We start from the raw sequence: 18,340 nt of genomic DNA, 5'->3' as shown, positions 1-18,340 counted from the left end.
GAGAGGCTGAAACTAAAATCTGAGGCAGACTGACAGTCTGGAGTCGCCATCGACAGAGCCTTTGCCTTAAAGGAACAGAGCTGCTGCATGAAACTCAAAAGAAGCAATCCAGAAACCGAGGACATTCGCCTTCAAAGTAAAACTTGTGCTTCCTCCCTGCAACTCTTACTTTGAAGGCTAACCGTCTCCTTTTCTGATTTATGTTGCACTTTTCAGAGTTTCACTACTGCTTGGTGAGTAATTTGCAACTGTTTACAGACAAGTCTGTATTTTCCATGAAAACTATTGGCAACTATGGCAGCCTGGAAGCCACCAAAGCAAGGAGGTTTTCAGTGCAGCACCATATACCATTTTGCAGCCAATTTCCACATGAGTTGACATTTGGACTAATGCTCTAGTCTGTCCATTCTGTGATTGCTGTGTTTGCAGAAAAATGTGTCAGACTCATTTGGGGCGACCGTGGCTCAGGGGGTTGGGAATCGCATCTGTAACCGGAAGGTCGCAGGTTCGATCCCTGGGCTCTCTGTCCTGGTCGTTGTGTCCTTGGGCAAGACACTTTACCCTAGTTGCCTACTGGTGTTGGCCAGAGGGGCCGATGGCGCGATATGGCAGCCTCGCTTCTGTCAGTCTGCCCCAGAGCAGCCGTGGCTACAACTGTAGCTGCCTCCACCAGTGTGTGAGAGTGAATGCATAGTGGTATTGTAAAGCGCTTTGGGTGCCTTGAAAAGCGCTATATAAATCCAATCCATTATTATTATCTGAAACCAAATACTACTACTACTAATAATAAATAACATGGCTTTTTATGAATGCTATAGACTACACTACAGAAGAAAGAAAACAGCAGAAAAACAGCCAGCAAACGCAATATGGTAGCACAGAACCACATGCCCTAAAACAAAGGAACTACATTCCCTTTAGCTGTAATCTACAGGACTATGAAGCACAGATGTTGCCCTTGTGCACCCCTTGTTTGGAAGCTTAGGCAAATCTGTGGTGTATTTTTACAGCCATGTTGATTTGGCAGTTTTTTTGTTTGTTTATTTTTTCCTCGATATGGCTGTAGTCACGTATTTCTTCCTTGATTTCACCCTTTCTCTTTGTTTTTGCCTGTTCATCCCTTGGAGACACACAGCATAACAGTCTAATTAGCTATACAAACACCTTGTGAAATGTGATAATGGATAAAGCAGTCATATTGCGTGCACACACACACACACACACGCATGCACATCCACACACACACACACACACACACACACACACACACACACACACACACACACACACACACACACACACACACGTACACAATGACCATGCTGTGTCAAAAGGATTTTCCTGCCTTGTAATTAGACCCCTCTTGCATTTGACCAGTTACTGTCATGCTTATTTAGTTGTCAAAAGGTTAAAGGTTAACTCAGCATTTTCTGCTCTAAGAATACTGTTAGTGACTACATAGCAAGGAGCAAGGATGTCAATTTGGGTTTACATACACTACAATCTATCCATTCACTTACAGTTTTTTACAGACACTAGGACACATTTCTCAATACTTAGGTCACTTTTGCAAAACTCTTCACACAATCCTCCTAACTGACCGTCAGCTTGGCAAAGCAGTTCATTTCACATTCAAAATGCACTACAACTACCAAAACACTTCATTCAGGTCTCAAATAACCTCATTCTTCCAGAACACTAGCAAAGGTTGACAGCCGACAAACACACCCACAAAACAATGACCTAAAAAACACTAACAACATGTAGCATTACACAGTGTTTTCTTGTGTAAAACAAGGACACATCTCTGTTTATAATTTCAATATATGTTACTGGAATGAATCAGACATCATGCAGAATTCGTTAATATTTGTTTATGTATTTTTTATTTTTTTACACTAAGTAATCCCAAAATACAAGAATTTGTATACACACCATCCACTGATACACATACAATAGTAATGCTAATCTACTCGGTCTTCTCCATTTGGCCACATGTTCTCATCCACATCACATCTCATGTCATCTAGGGCAATACACCTAGGAAAGAATCTTCTGGCATGCCAGAATTGAAGGAGTTGAAAAATTGAAGGAGTAACACCTGTGTAGATGTTCATCTACAATGAGAATCAGCTGTGGCTGGTTAAACTGCATTTTTAGATTTAAAATATGTTTCAATAAAATATTGTTGTTGAATTTTGCTGTCTTTTCAAGTTTTGCATTGTGTTATTGTTTTGGCCATAAGTTTAACAGTTTTGAAAACAGTATGTAAGCACATGCAAAATGTCCTGTCCGTACAAAGATTTTTGGCAGTTGTTGTGTCTGAGTGAGAAGATAATTCATGAAATTTGAGAGATGTAGTCATTGAATGCATTTTGTGCCAAAACAATGATAACTGATCCTCAGTTTAGCCCACATAGACTTCTGTTGTGCTCACTGTGTGAGGAGTTTTGCAAACGTGACCTAAGTATTGAGACATGTGTCCTAGCGTCTGTAAAAAACTGTAATCCATCCATCCTTCTTATTCTGCTTATCCAATTCATGGTTACATACAGCCTGAAGCTTATCCTAGATGGCATAGGGCGAGAGGTACACCGTGGACAGGTTCCCAGTCTGTTGAAGGGCTAAAATATAAAGATGCTAATAGAACAGATTAATAAAGTCTTCATTCCAAAAAAGACAATTAAGATGCACATGATAAGGGCATCAATATTTAGATCTACAGGCATAAAACAACTAAAGGGAAGGTCGTTGACAATATCCAAGAAATAAGACGACTGGCATATGAACAATGTTTGTACGAGCCTGCAGCTAATTCTGGATCCAGTATTTTTCTTTTTTCTATTACGCACTCATACACACTCTCTTTTTCTCCCAGTGTCTCATTTCTCTCTGCTGCTTTTTGATCATCTTTGCCACAAAAGCAAAAGAAGATTGATGTTTAGAAATTCAATAGCGTTGGTTGGGCGCTCCATTGGTCACTGTGTCCCTGTTAGCCTTGCTGGCTAATCAGATCTTATTCCCAAGCGTGTTCTGCATTTTATTAGAGGCTTCCCTCTGCAGACTTAGTGGGGAATTGATGATCACAACTAGAGGGGAAGTTTAAATATCAAGTCAGTTCAATGTGCATTTTAAAACAGTTACATAATTGTTGTAATTTTGCCTCTGCGACATATCTGATTAAAGCCTAGACCTTCAGATTGAATTCAGCAGATTTAACAAATATACTGGTTGTAACTTTTGGGAGCTAATTTTTTCAGATAATTTCATTTTCACAAAACAAACAAACAAACAAACAAAAAAAAAACCCTAAATGACAGGTGACAGACACATGAAACCAAGAAGAACATCGAGGAAAGGAAGAGGTCATGACAGAAAGCACATCATGGCATGGAATTGTATTTATGCCAGTAGAAATGGCTCACCAATGTTCATTGATGATTTAACCATGTAGCAACGCTGTAGTGACCTTAAACACTGCCTGACAGGTAAATAAATGGAAGCTACATTAACAGGTTTAGTAGACGACCCCAATCAAGCGTGCTTTTAACGTACCAAAGATAAAATTAAAAGCAGAATGAATCAGCAGCAAACATTAACTGAAGGTAGCGGCACTGAATGCCTCGCAAAGGGCCAGAAATGACTTCAGGTAGTCACAGACTGCAAAGAATTTGCATTTAATTCTTAAAAACAATCCTGGGATTTAAAATTTGGTTAGTTTGGCCAATTATTTTGAGCCTGCTCTGCTTATACTCCTTCGAATAGAGCTAAAAGTCTTATAATCACATCTTGACTGGTTCATTTCACATCCATTGCGACCCTGTACAAAAGCAAAATTATGCCAATCACTCAACTGCCCAGAGGGCGTCTTCAGCATGAGTGATTTATCAACAATCAATGCTTTTGATTTGAACGCAACACCCATATATGATTGCTGAACATCTGAACCCAAAAGACAGGGGGCTAAAAACCTGATAAATTTGTCCACACTGTCCTGGAAAGAATGAGAAACTTGGCTGCAGAGATCTGCTTTTATTCTGCTACAAACGCATTAGTGAGGTGAGGCACTGATGTTGGCTGACAAGGACTCTCTCTAACAGTAGGCATTCCAATTCTTTCCAAAGATGTTGGATGGGTTTGAGGTCAAGAATCTGTTCACCGCAGTCATGAAGCGGGAAAAAAAATAAAATAAAACATTTATTCATGAATGGGGATTTGTTCACAGGAATACTGTGATGTTGTACAGGAAAGGTCCTTACCTAAGACCTTTCCAGTTAGAGCACACTGTTGTATAAAATATCATTTCCTAGTAGGAAGATTTCTCTTAAGTGAAACTTACCAATTAAAGCTTTAGACCTTTAAACCCTGCTCCTGTTTTAGATCCATTCTGGGACTCAAATAGGTCTGATGAATGCCCATTGATGGTATGCCAACTCTATTTCTGTTATGTATATGGGGAAAGTAATTGTTCCCTCTGAGCTTTGTACTGGAGGAGGGGATCTCTTCATGAAAGAGCAACATAAGTTAAAAAAGAGGCAGCAAAAGCAGCACCACATGTGGATGAGAATGAACCATGCTTGCTGTTGCGAGCTAATTCATAAAATTAAAAAAAAAAAAAAAAAAGTTGGGGTTTTATTTTCTCTTCAGAAAATGTGAACTTCTCCTAGCAACCGTTAATGCTGCTTCAGCATCAATACATCAACACAAAAATGACATTCGTGTGGATGGGAAGTCACTTGGTTAAAAATCTCTTCCAAACGCAAATTGAACATGAACCCAATTTCAGGACTTGAAGTGAAATGTGAGTTGTGCTTCAACTTTAACTGATGGGAGAAAAAAAAACTACCACTAAATTGCAGAGAGAGGATGAGATGAGCATACAAGTGAAAAGCCTCATGTTTGCTAAACATCTGTAAAGATCCAAATGGCTGCATTTGAATGCGATTTCGAGCGGTTCTGGAAAGTGCAGCGCTGACACATTTTTGTTTTCATATACATCTCCTCATCAAGCCTCACTCCTACTGCTACTACACTTGGCCTGATCTGCGTATTACACATTAAAAATCTTGATGCTTGTGAGGCTGACTCACCAACGCATGATTTGATCTGGTTTGCACCAGGCATTATACAACCTTATTTAGGCATAATGAAACATTCACAAAGCATTAGATGAGTGTTTGGGCAACAGCGATTACTGCTGCCAATGGCAGCAACAGTAACAACATAAGGATAGTCATTTTTAGAGCAGTGCATTAAACTGTGCCTCTATTAGTATATTATTAGAGCCATAGATAATACATATACATAAACCCAATACTTATTAGTATAAACATAAAGCCCTGTGGACAGAATCCTCATGGCAAATACTCTAATCTGACCCACTGGACGGCTTTGGAAAATAAGGAGGGCATAAATTTTGGACTTAATTGTATTTTAATAAATTTTGCAGCCTCTCCTACTGATAAAGATCTCCACAATGGCCATTCATAATACAACAAATAATTAAGTAACGATTAAATTACTGAAGAGTTTCTATTTTTTTATGATCTGCTATAGATTTTTTTTCATACAATTGGTCTACATTTAAAAACAACAACAACAAAGCTGCATATTTTTTGTGAATTCACAGAAACCTTTTTAGTCCTGTAATTTCACACATTCCTTGCAATTTAAGTCATGCTGATACATTTCTTTTATTTACTACAGCAGCATTTTATAGAAAACTAAGAAATACTGTTGAAATTGCCCTTCCTTTCCTTATATTTAGGGATTCAATGTGTAGTTAAACTTCTTTATGCTCACAGAAAGGGAAGTTTCACTGGTTTGGCCCACTTAGGATCAAAATGGACTGTATGTGGCACACCATTTGAAACGAATTCAACATCCCTGCAGCTGAGTACGACTAAAATGTGCAATAACCTTTTTATAGTTTGTTTTCATTTGCAATTCTTTAATCTGTCTTTTTTTTCTCCCTCTCCTGGATCATTGACTTCGTCACGGCGTGTCGTAATTTCTATATATCCACTGACATATATGCACACAAGGAGAGGCTCACACCACTGCTGGCTGGCACAAGCCAGTAAACAACAGCATATCTCAGGGCTACCACTTAGCTTTGTCACTCTCCTAGGAGCGAGAACTGCACAACACTGCATTCGTTTTATTTGATCACTAATTGTTTTTGGCCTGAGGATTATTGCAAAGCGATTTGTGCGGACCCGGGGAAAACACGGTGGGCGTGTGAACGTCACCTTGTTCCATTTGTCAGCCTTGATTTGTGTGCTGTAAGTGTAATTGACTTATGTCTCTACAAAGGGGGAATGAATGAGCAAAGAATTCATTTGTGTTTTTTTACTTCTCCTGTGTCGGAGTGCATTTGTTGTTCATTTTAGAATTCTTTATTAAGGCTTCTAGTTATTGAGACTGTTATTTGCAAAGGAGAGTGTGTCAGCTAGAAATATTACATTATTATTCACATTTGTGATTCATGTTTTAAACACTTCCCTTTTCTGACATTTATTTAAAATGGACACATTTTGCTTTTTTTCCCCAATATTCTGTCATATGCTGTTACAGTGGTGGGTGCTTAGATTAAAGATCACCAAAGTTTGTCAGCATGAGGTTTTAACTCTAGCTGTGATTAATAAAGCTCCACCCACCTGCTTTTCAGCCAATCAGAAGAAAGATGCCTTAAACAGGAGATGAGCCTAAATGGCTTGCTTCTCACAGAGGATGAACTGAAGGGCATCAAAGAATCATCAGAGTAAATCATGCAAAGTTATATTAGTAGAGTTCAAGAATCAAAATGATGTTCGGGGAAGTCCACTTTTTTGGGTATACCTTTCGTTAATGTAAATATCTGTTAAGCCAACCCCATGGCAATGACCCAGTGGATTTAGAGATGTAGTGATGGTCAAGATGACCTGCTAACATTCAAGCTGAGCATCAGAATGAAGAAGAAAGGGGATTTATGTGATTTTGAGTACGGCATGGTAGTTATTGCCAGACAGGCTGGTCTGAGTATTTCACAAACTGCTGATCTGTTGGGATTTCCTCACACAACTATCTCTGTGGTTTCCAGACAACGCTCATTTCTCTGGGTGAAAATGCCTTGTAGATTCAAGAGGTCAGAGGAGAAAGGCTAGAAGGCAGTGAGTTAGGTAACCACTGTCATAAAGAAGGTATGAAGAACATACTGTGAATGCACAGAAAGTGGAATCTTGAAGAAGATGGGCTAGAGCAGCAGAAGACCATGCTGGGAAACTGAGGCTAAAATTCACATGGGGTCACAAAAATGACCCAACAGATTGCAGAAACATTGCCTGGTCTGATGAGACTTGATTTCTGCTACGACATTCAGATCTTAGGTTCAGAATTTGGCACAAACAACATTAAAGTGTGGCTCCATCCTGCTTTAGTTGCTCAGACTGCTGTAATGGTGTAATGGTATGGGCGATATTTTGGCATGCTTTGGGCCCCTCAATACCAAGTATCTTTTAGCCGACCTTAGTATTGTTGCTGACCTTTCCGTCCCTTTATGATCACAGTGAACCCATCTTCTGGTGGTAGCTTTCAGTATTATAACTTAGATGATCTCAAACTGGTTTCTTGAACATGAAAATGAGTTCACTGTGCTCAAAGGCCTCCACAGTTGACAGATTGCAATCCACCTTTGGCATGAAGTGGAAGGAAAGATTTGTTTCAGGAATTTGCAGCAACTGCGTGATGCTGTGACGTCAGTATGGACCAGTGTGGACTCTAAATGGTTCTAGCACTTCACTGAAGCTCTGCCATGACGAATTAAAGCAATTCTGAAGGTAAAATGGGGTCTAGCCTACTAAATAGTAATGGACTGGTTCTTATGTATTGCTTTTCTATTCCATCGGAGAACTCAAAGCACTTCATACAACATGCCTCATTCACACCCATTCTAGCTAACATTCATGTTCCTAGAAACACACTGGAGAGCAACTTGGGTTTCAATATCTTGCCCAAAAATACTTTGGCATGCAGACTGGAGCAGGATTGAACCACCCACCTTCAGATTAGTAGATGCCCTGCTCTGCCTCCTAAGTAACAACCGAGTTAATACTGAGTACCAGCAAGGTGTACATAACAAAGCAGCTGGTGAATACAGGTCCCCCGTAATATCCTGTAGATGGGGGTCAACCGGCTCTGTAGCCTTAAAGTTAAGTATGGTGCTGTGAAGATGCAGATAATAACACGAGAATGTAAATACACTGTTAAAAAGTGTATATAACGTTTAGATAAACCAGTCAAAAGCACTCCATGACCTGTAGATGCTTTAGTGCTAGTAAACACATGGGTCCAAGTTTGTATAAAAGTCTTAATAACACACTGTAATAGGTAGATTGAAAAATGAAGACGATCCATCATTTCCCTCATCCTTTATTCCAGCTCTGGTCGTTACTTGAGATATTGTGTGCAGATGAAGTCGTGTGTCTACCACCTCTTTTGTTTTCAGTCCAAAAAGCATTATATGACTCTTTAAAGTCTTTAAACAGTTTACTTGTTTTCATTATTGCATTACTTCATTACTTCTTTTCCTCACACTCCCCCCCCCCCCGGGCTTGGAAAAAAAAGGTTTTCACATTTTATCTTTTTTTTCACAGCCAACACCCCCCCCCTCCCCACACACATACACTTCTATTTATTTGTTCCTGTTTTCTCTGGAGCACTTCATCTGTTCAAATCTCCTCAAGTCTCTGCTAATATTTTCTCCTCCCACTCCTATCTCAGTCCTCCTCTCACCTTCTCTTCCACTGCGTTTCCTTCTTATCAGCCTCTCTCTCTCTCTCTCTCTCTCTCTCTCTCTCTCTCTCTAACACACACTGTTGCTCTCTCTTTCTCTGGAGACACCAGCTTGTTAATGACTTCACTGCAGTTTGTCTTTTAGCTGGAACTGACTGTGGTTGATTATCTCGCCATCAGCATTTAGCATCAGGCACTTCTGAGAGGATCCCTCCCCCCTTATCGTTTCGCCGCGAAACGCAAACACCTTGTGATGTCACCCACGTATGAATATTAATGATCAGCTGCGCGCCACAGCCCCATTCTTTCTTCACGATGGAGACGGGAAGAACTAGTCTGAGTCGAAAAAAAAGAAAAAAAAAAGACATCAGCCCTGTTTGAAATATTGATGTGTTTTGGGGAAGCTGTGTGTGAGATTTCCAAATCGCTGATGCTGCTGATGCACTCTTACCTTTGCGGCTAAGCTGAAATTAACAGGCTAAACGGGCAGAAAACTTAGTGGTTAATAGAAATGAAAAAAAAAGTGTCAGCTCCTGCAAATCCACTATGATTACTGTTAATACACGTTAAATGCCAAGAATTTGAACTGAAAGCGAGAGAGCTGAAGGCAGCTCTATCAAGGCCAGATCATGCCTTTGGGCAAAGTGACGGGGTACATTACAGCTCGCCCAACAAGTAGGGAAAGAAGGCTGATAGAGATGCAGTCTAATTGCATGTGAAACTTTGCCTGTTAAGCGGGGGAGTCAAATTGTGTGTGTGTGCGTGAGGGGGGGGGGGAATGAAGTGCCATTTTAACTTCCACCAGGCATCAAGGTCAGCTTTTTATAAATTGTAAGTAGAGCTAGTGATGAGTCATACACAGGCGTGCTCAGTGGGCACAGCTTTGAATCCAGCAACTATATCAACATTTTTTTTAAGATATATTCTTTTGCCTTAAAAATATACACAGCAGATTTAACTAGAGCCATTCATTGCTTCTGCATATATATATATATATATATATATATATATATATATATATATATATATATATATATGTATATGCATGCATATATATATACATACACATACACATTGGGAAGATGGCCGAGTGCTCAGTGAATACCTCAGGCAGCAGAAACCCAAGAAAGAGGAGGGAGACGAGGAACCATCATGGAAGGACAGGCCCCTGCACGGTATGTACCACCGGCAGATAGAGGAGGTGGCTGATATCCAGAAATCCTACCAGTGGCTGGACAAAGCTGGACTGAAAGACAGCACAGAGGCACTAATCATGGCAGCACAAGAACAAGCTCTGAGTACAAGATCCATAGAGGCTGGGGTCTATCACACCAGGCAAGACCCCAGGTGCAGGCTGTGTAAAGATGCCCCAGAGACAATCCAGCACATAACAGCAGGGTGCAAGATGCTAGCAGGCAAGGCATACATGGAACGCCATAACCAAGTGGCCGGCATAGTGTACAGGAACATCTGTGCCGAGTATAACCTGGAAGTCCCGAGGTCAAAATGGGAGATGCCCCCAAGGGTGGTGGAGAATGACCGAGCTAAGATCCTGTGGGACTTCCAGATACAGACGGACAAAATGGTGGTGGCTAACCAACCGGACATAGTGGTGGTAGACAAACAGAAGAAGACGGCCGTAGTGATCGATGTAGCGGTTCCGAATGACAGCAATATCAGGAAGAAGGAACACGAGAAGCTGGAGAAATACCAAGGGCTCAGAGAAGAGCTCGAGAGGATGTGGAGGGTGAAGGTAACGGTGGTCCCCGTGGTAATCGGAGCACTAGGTGCGGTGACTCCCAAGCTAGGCGAGTGGCTCCAGCAGATCCCGGGAATAACATCGGAGATCTCTGTCCAGAAGAGCGCAGTCCTGGGAACAGCTAAGATACTGCGCAGGACCCTCAAGCTCCCAGGCCTCTGGTAGAGGACCCGAGCTTGAAGGATAAACCGCCCGCAGGGGCGTGCTGGGTGTTTTATATATATATGTATGTATGTATATATATATATATATATATATATATATATATATATGTGTGTGTGTGTGTGTGTGTGTGTGTGTGTGTGTGTGTGTGTGTGTGTGTGTGTGTGTGTGTTTGTGTGTGTTTTGCAGTGGTAGGGCACTAGTTCAAAGCACTGCTTTTTAGTGTGATAGGCAGTCAGTGGAGAGTTAGAGCTTACAGAGCACAGGAGAGCATCAGCCCTTGGCCTTGACCACTGACAAGATATAGCTGCACAGGGTCTCGTATAGAAAGAATACGCACACACATACACACACACACACTTTCACAAACACGTGTAGAAATACACACCTATTTCTTTTCTCTGCACTTCAACTCCCTCCCTCCCTCCTTCCCTCCTTCCCATGTCTCTCTCTTACCACCCATCATTTATTGGCTAATGTCTCCCCTCTACTCAGCCATCAAAATCTTGCTGCTGTATCTATTTTTTCCTTCTTTTTTTATCTTCCCTCTTCCCTCCTTCTGGGAGAAAATAAGCTGCATCAGCATTGTAGTTACATTCCACCCTGCAAACACACAGACACATATATATACACACACATACACACGCATTCACAAAGTGCATAGGATTAAAGGATGAATGACCTGATTTAGTCCCTGTCGGTTTACAGCTGTGAATATGCATTAATTTTTCTTTTAGAGGACACACACACATGCCCGCTCAAAAAAATTTGAATGATTAAAAACAGCATGCGTGTGTGCTCACACGTCTCCCTAATTGTGACTCCTGTATTAGCCGTGGAGTTTCTACCTCATCCTCAGCCCATCTCATGGCTGTTGAGGTGTCTGCATCCGCCCCTCTCGCCTTCCATGCCAGCCTGCGTTCTGCCCGTCTTCCTCAGCGGGCCTTTCTTTCATCGCAGCGTCTCCAGTCCTCCTCAATGCAGCCATCTTTCTTACACATTTACCCTGTCTACCATCCTCCATCTGTCCGTCTCTCCTGCTCTCGCTCCCGTGGGTAGTGGTGGGATAATTGGAAGCAGAGGTTCTTCATTGAGATGATGCTGAGGCCAGTCAGGTGGAAAGCCCTCTTAATAGACCTCTGCTCTTTTCCATGCCTACACACACACACACACACACACACACACACGCACACACACACATATGCACGCACACACGAGAGCTTATGTAAACACTTACACACACAGCATATATTCTTCTGTTTGGATGCAGCCATGCACGGACACGCCTATTATTCTCCACGGGAGGACCTAATTTCTGATATTACTCAGCATTCCATATAATAGAAGCAGCCAATGATTTCCCATAACAGCGTCGTTTTTCTTAACTTTTGTGTGTGTCTCTCTCTCCTCCCGTGTCCCTCACTCTCCTTCATCCTCCCTCCGTCACTTTACCACTCACTTGAGATACCTGTGCTGCAAATCCATTCTTTTGTATCGCTCGGTTGCAATCATATCTCGCATCTTTTCCTTGATAACAGGCAATCCCCCAGCTGTTTCCCCCCGCCCACAATAGCAGCTGCATTCCTCAGATTGCCACAGCCCATATCACACTGCAAAATTTAATCTACCTCTGCTTGTGAAGTCAGCTTCTTTGTGCTTCCCAACTGTATCCATTTTCTTTTCCCTTAGCTTGGAAATATGATTCAGGGACATTTCTGCCTTATGCAAGAGGCCAGTTTGCTCCCCTCTCTAGCTGCTCCATGATACCCTCTGTCAAACCCCCTTTTCACGGCAGTGCCCTGCCTGCTGAACCAAGATGGCTGCCTTCCAAGTCAATTTGCGGTCAGCGAAGGAGCCATTTGCATGAACATGTGTCCCATCATTTAGCTGATATCCCCCTATGTGTGTCGCACAGAGAGGAGTGAAATCACACATTTAATAAAGTCCTCTCCACCTTTTTTTGGTCCAACACATCCCTCCAGTTCTGGTGTTTTGCAATTTTCCCACCTCTGGTGTGGTACTTAAGGATTAGTTGAAACACAGAGGCCTCTCTTAATGTTAAGAGATAAAAGTGAGGGAATGTAATAGATTGTAAAGAGTGGGATACACAGGCAGTGAGTTAGGGAGAGAGAGAGAGAGAGAGAGAGAGAGAGAGAGAGAGAGAGAGGATGTTTTAAATTGAAGGGAAACTTCAAGGATGAGCTAAAAGTTAGGTGGGCAACATATTCTGTTATTAGAATCTGTAAATCAGGGATGTAAAACGTATACACACACACACGCGCATGCATGCACACAGTCATTACTGTATGCAGATTAATCAGTCTGTGGTAACTGGCCACAAATGAACAATGGACACAATGGACACCTGGATTTTTAATTTTTAATTAGCATGCATATGTGGGCATCTCTGTTGTGTGGATGGTAAACACTGATTGAATAGCGCAACCTGCAAAAGTGCTGCTGGAAGCAGGCCATAATAAGACAAGGCTCACTTATCTAAACTATTTTCACTTAGGTGCACTATAGTCAAACAATGATTGATACTTTGCATCTAGATGCAAGGGGAACCTGTGTGTGCTCAGTTTGAGATGTCCGCTCAAACAGACCTCGGAGTGGGAGCTTCTAAAAGCATTTCTGTTCACTTCATTTGCGAGATTTACAAAAAGCTCAACTTTCCGTCCCTCAATGTCGAGTATATTGTCAAGCAGTAGGCACATGGCAGACTTGTGAGTGAGAACAGAAGGTGCAAAAGCCGAGCCAGAAAGTCCAGTAGCAGATTGAAGTGCATAGTTGTGAGTTAAATAAAATAAATCAATTTAAAAAAAACAGAAGCGAGGATTGTTTCACAGATCTACAAGAATTACCATCTACATTCAGAGCAGCTTGTATGGGCACAGATGGAGAGGGAAATGGTGTAAAAGAGTCATAGAGTTGAAGAATAAGAAAGGTTAAATGTCCAAAAGAAGTAGCAACAGAAGTACATAAGTTTTGATAGATTTGGGTTTTTTTTCACATGGTTCAATCTTCACCTTACATGGATATGATGGCGAAAAAATGTCATTTACATTGACATTTTCCTATCTGACACTATTACATTTGTATATTTTGAATGCAAACTGTGGCCTTTTAATTTGTGTTGGTAACAAACAAACAAAATACCCCTGGAAGTAGTTTTTGATAAACCAAAAAAGAAAAAAGAAAGTATAAAATACAGTTTTACCTTCTTTCCACCAGGGGGCACTGAACCATACACACGTTGTGCAAGTACATCAGGAAGCAAATATCGGCCAGTGAAACTATTTAGTTTAAATTTTGGGGTGGGAAGGGAGGGGACAACAACAACAACAACAACCACAAAAATAGATTTGGAGTTGGGGAAGTCTGGATTATAACTAAATAAATTACTGAGGTCAGTAGGTTTATATTTTATTATTTGTATATAATGGCTACCTAGCTTGTATCTTATGATACAGAAAGCAGTAAATACAATGTGTGCATGCTCCCAACAGAGTTTTGGGTTTGCTGGCTACAAGGTTATGGTTTTTTTTTTTCGTTATTTCGCTAATTGGCTACAGCTAGTAACTGAAGTGAGCTTTTGCTATATTCTGTGTCAAGATGATCCCACACTGCTTCAGTAATGTTCAGGTCGGGGTTGTGTTTCTCTCCAGGTATGCTTTTACTGCACAGCGTGTTTGTCTTTGTAGATTATATTGCATTGTAAATCTAATTCTGATTATAGTTATCTGCTTTCATAATGTCATCAGTTTTAATAAGATCCCCCAAACCAGCAAAAGATGAAAAGAAAAACAGAGTTTTTTCATATTTCATATGCATATCCTGTTCATTTGCTGTAGATGTTTTTTTGTCTTCTGTCTTCACTTGTCCAGTTTCCTCAAATGTCTATGCCTGCCCTACCATAAGTTTTTGGCCCATGTCAAGGAGATCAAATTATGTCTTTTTTCTGATAGGCTGCCAGTAACAAAATTAAGATACAAAGTTAGTTTTTGGTTCCTACTAGTGGTGGTGGTGTAATGGTGTGGGAGATATTTTGTCTTAGCACATTCTGGATCTATTAGTCATTAGGTTTAAACAGAAGTTTAAAGTTTGTCAGCCCTTTGGGTCCCCCAAATGGCATGGGGCTCCAAGCAGTTGACTGCCTTGCCTGGTGTCATGCAATGAATGATTTAAGCGACTTTCAATGGTTATTGGTGCCAGATGGGCTAATCTGACTATTTCAGAGAGTGGTGATCTATTTTCCTGCATATGGTTTACAGAGAAACGTCTAAAAAAGAGAAAATACTCAGTAGGCAGTATTCCTCAGGGCGAAAATGTCTCATTGATACCAGATGTCAGAAGAGAATGACCAGACTAATATGAGCTGATAATAAGACAATAGTAACTCAAATAAGCACTCGTTGCAACCAAGGTATGCAGAAGAGTATCTCCAGATGCACAGCGAATCCAGCCTTGAAAGAAATGGGCTATAGCAGCAAAAAACCACACTGGGTGCCAAAAAAGAACAGGGACAGTTCATACAGGCTGGTCAAAATTGGACAAGAGAAGACTGGCAAAATGTTGCCTTGTCTGATGAGTCTCAGTTTCTGCTGAGACATTCAGATGGTAGGATCAGAAAACAACTGAAACATGGATCCATGCTGTCTTCTGTCAGCAGTTCATACTCCTGATTTTCTCTTGATTTTAACTGAGTGGCTTTTATTGTTGGATCATTCCTGTCTTATATCACCAATTCAGGCTAGTGTTGTTGTTGTCTTGTAGGGATTTAGGGATATTTTCTTCACAGACCTCTTAGTACCAACTGAGCATTGGTGTTGATTTAAATGCAACAGCCTTCCTGTGTTGTTGCTGACTGTGTCCATTCCTTTATGACAACAGTGTAGCCACCTTTGATGACTGCTTCTAGCAGGATAACGTGTCATGTCAGGATCATATATCATATCACCTCAAACTGGTCTCTTGAACATGACAATGAGTTCACGTAATTCAAATGGCCTCCACAGTCACCAGATCTCAGTACATCTTTGGAATTTGGCAGAAAGGGAGATTTGAGTCATAGATCTGTGGTCACCAAATATGCAGCAATAGTGTGATGCTATCATGTCAGTATGGACCTAAATCTTTCCAGAATCTTGCTCAATCTCTGCCATGAAGAAATAAGGCAGTTCTGAAGCCAAAAGGGGGTCCAGCCCAGCACAAGCGAGATGTTCCTTAACACTCAAAAGCTCATCTTTTTTAGCACTTCACTTTATCAATGCTAGAGAAAGTTTGGTTTAGTTTTTGAGAGTTTGTTTGTAAAGGCACTGTTCTGTATCAGTTCAGAGATAGGAAAACACCTGAATTATGTTAGAATTGGCCCACTTGGAAATAGAATTTGGTTGTTATTGCAGAAAACTCTCCGTTCCAGGCTAAATGTAGGCATATTGAAATAATCTTAAATATGCTTGTGCGTTGTACCACATGTTACATAAACAGATCCACCAACAGAGGTGACAATGTTATTCCAATACCCTTTTTTTCTGGTTGACTATGTAAGAACTCTTCCTAAATGTGCATTCATGTGCCTTGCCAATGTTTTGCCACTGCCTTCGGTGTGGCCTGTCATGGTCCGGGGGTGTGTGTGCGTCATGTGCACCTGGGCCACTTGGCCACAACATCAAATATCATGAATGCATAAGTAATATGTGTTGTGGTATGCATTATGCGATCTCATCTATTCTCGGAGAGAGAATATTGTTTGGTATTATGCGCATTATTCACGGCGTGTGACACGGACAAATCCGAGGCAACCACCAATCTGCAAAAGAGGTTTCAGAGTTCTAGTGTGTATAAATCTGGATCACAATAATTAACAAATCATTTATTGATTGTCGTGTTATTTGGCATTTTATCATATTCTGTGTTTTCATACTCGCAGCAGTGAGCATATGTTTATTTCTTATTTATTAAATTGGGAGTCCTGCGAAGGAGGAGGACAGTTTCCAAGGTTAAGAGGGCTAAAGATATATTTATATTTACAAGTAAAACTCATTAAATATTCACATTAAAATTAAAACATTAAAAAATAAATAGATAGTTAGAAGCAGGTTTGCTTCACCAAGCTGGTGGGGAAAGTGGAAAAAGCTTTAAAGAGTCACCAGCGCCTTTACCAGACACATGGCCATGTAATATATGTAATAATCTGCAAACTACTGGCTTGGTTATTAGAAATGATTGTTGAATCAGTTTGACAGTATGTTTGCTATCTGTTTGCTGGCTGCTGTGTTTCTAATTTACTGTGAATACATGATTGCACTTACTGTGTCTTTGCTGATGGAAAGAAATTAGTTAACTGTCTTGTTGAGGTCTTGGCATTTTAATAATTTGCTGATGATTCAGAGCCTCGTTATACAAAAGTGATCCTTGAATGCCTGAGGTAACAGCTGGCTTAATAGAAGCTGGTGTGATGGAAGTGGGCTTCATACCTGACCTTGCAACCAACTGTGCTATTGATTGGATCTTAATTTTTTTTCTTTTTTTTGTCTCACCGTTAATGTCCTTCTGTCCACTTGTTCTTAGGTTAACTGGCTTCCAGCTGCCTCCACCAATTGTGAGTACGGGCTCCAGGCTCACACTGTGGCTGCTTTCTGACTATGCGGTCAGCGGGCAGGGATTCAAAGCTGCATATGAAGGTAACTCAACTTCCATCTTCATAGAATACCCGCTATTATAGCTTACTTTAATGTCTTTCAATGCGATGTTTCATTTAAACTGAATCTAAAAAAATCTTCAGTTCTAAAAGTCACTTTTAAAATGTATTTTGTGAGCGATTTATGCAGAAAATTTAGAAAATAATGCTATTTTTCAAACACTGTTGATATTGCTGCTATTGAGACAAGTTTCTTGATTATTGTAACAAAAGGGCTGAAAATGGGTGAGTCATTGCAGTACAAAATAACCAATGGGTACTCAACTAATTCAGTCATCTGGTAGTGTAATTTAAAGCCATTCTATCCGACTAGTATGGGTTATCATTTGTCCATTCTCATGCTAGAGCTAGCACTTTTATCATGGTGACATACAGTGTTTTATGATCCATGGCGAGGTGATATTAATGATAGCACGCTTCAGTTCCATGTAGGAGTAGCGGTGAGCCTAGGGAGAAGAAAATACAAGTGAGTGACTAATTAGGCTAATTACCTGACATGGGTTTGTCAGTCTTTTTGAGATATTGTGAATGCAGGGATGTGGCTCATTGGAGCAACAACAGTAGACTCAGAAAGCCCAAGACCACACTGTGTAACTATGTAAAGCCAAATAAAAGAGTCTGTTTGTTAATTCCACTGGGAGGCAATTGGGACATTGCATCTTTCTTTCTCACTAGTGGGTACAAGACTGCCAGTCGTGTCTAGCTTCTGACCTTGGATGATTTAACTCTCTCTTGCTGCAAATAAGTTTGCAAAACTACATTGGCAACTAAAGTAATGCCAAGACTGCAGATGCTTTGTGTTTCGTAGTTTGAACAGTTTCACTGCTAGACCAACTACTTTTGCTTTGTGCTGTAAGCAATCGTTTACCCCTATGCACAAACTGTACTGCTGATAGCACATGTCAATAAAGCTGCGTGAATCCACTTGTTAAGTGTTGACACTG

At 40.8% G+C, this 18,340-nt stretch overlaps 1 protein-coding gene across 1 annotated transcript in view; it reads left to right on the top strand.

The window, feature by feature from the left end:
* csmd2 (CUB and Sushi multiple domains 2) overlaps positions 1 to 18,340 on the top strand; it is a 290,206-nt gene that overhangs the window by 34,991 nt on the left and 236,875 nt on the right. The window contains exon 3 of the mRNA XM_085395216.1: positions 17,267 to 17,379. Coding sequence (XP_085251342.1) covers positions 17,267 to 17,379 — 113 coding nt within the window. The remainder of the gene's footprint in view (positions 1 to 17,266; positions 17,380 to 18,340) is intronic.

The sequence above is a fragment of the Rhamphochromis longiceps genome, linkage group LG22 (genome assembly GCF_057381845.1).
Source record: "Rhamphochromis longiceps isolate RC_006_pf linkage group LG22, R_longiceps_female_GT1.1, whole genome shotgun sequence".
Lineage (NCBI taxonomy): Eukaryota > Metazoa > Chordata > Actinopteri > Cichliformes > Cichlidae > Rhamphochromis > Rhamphochromis longiceps.
The sequence above is the reverse complement of the archived record's forward strand: the minus strand, read 5'-3'. Positions and strand labels throughout refer to the sequence as shown.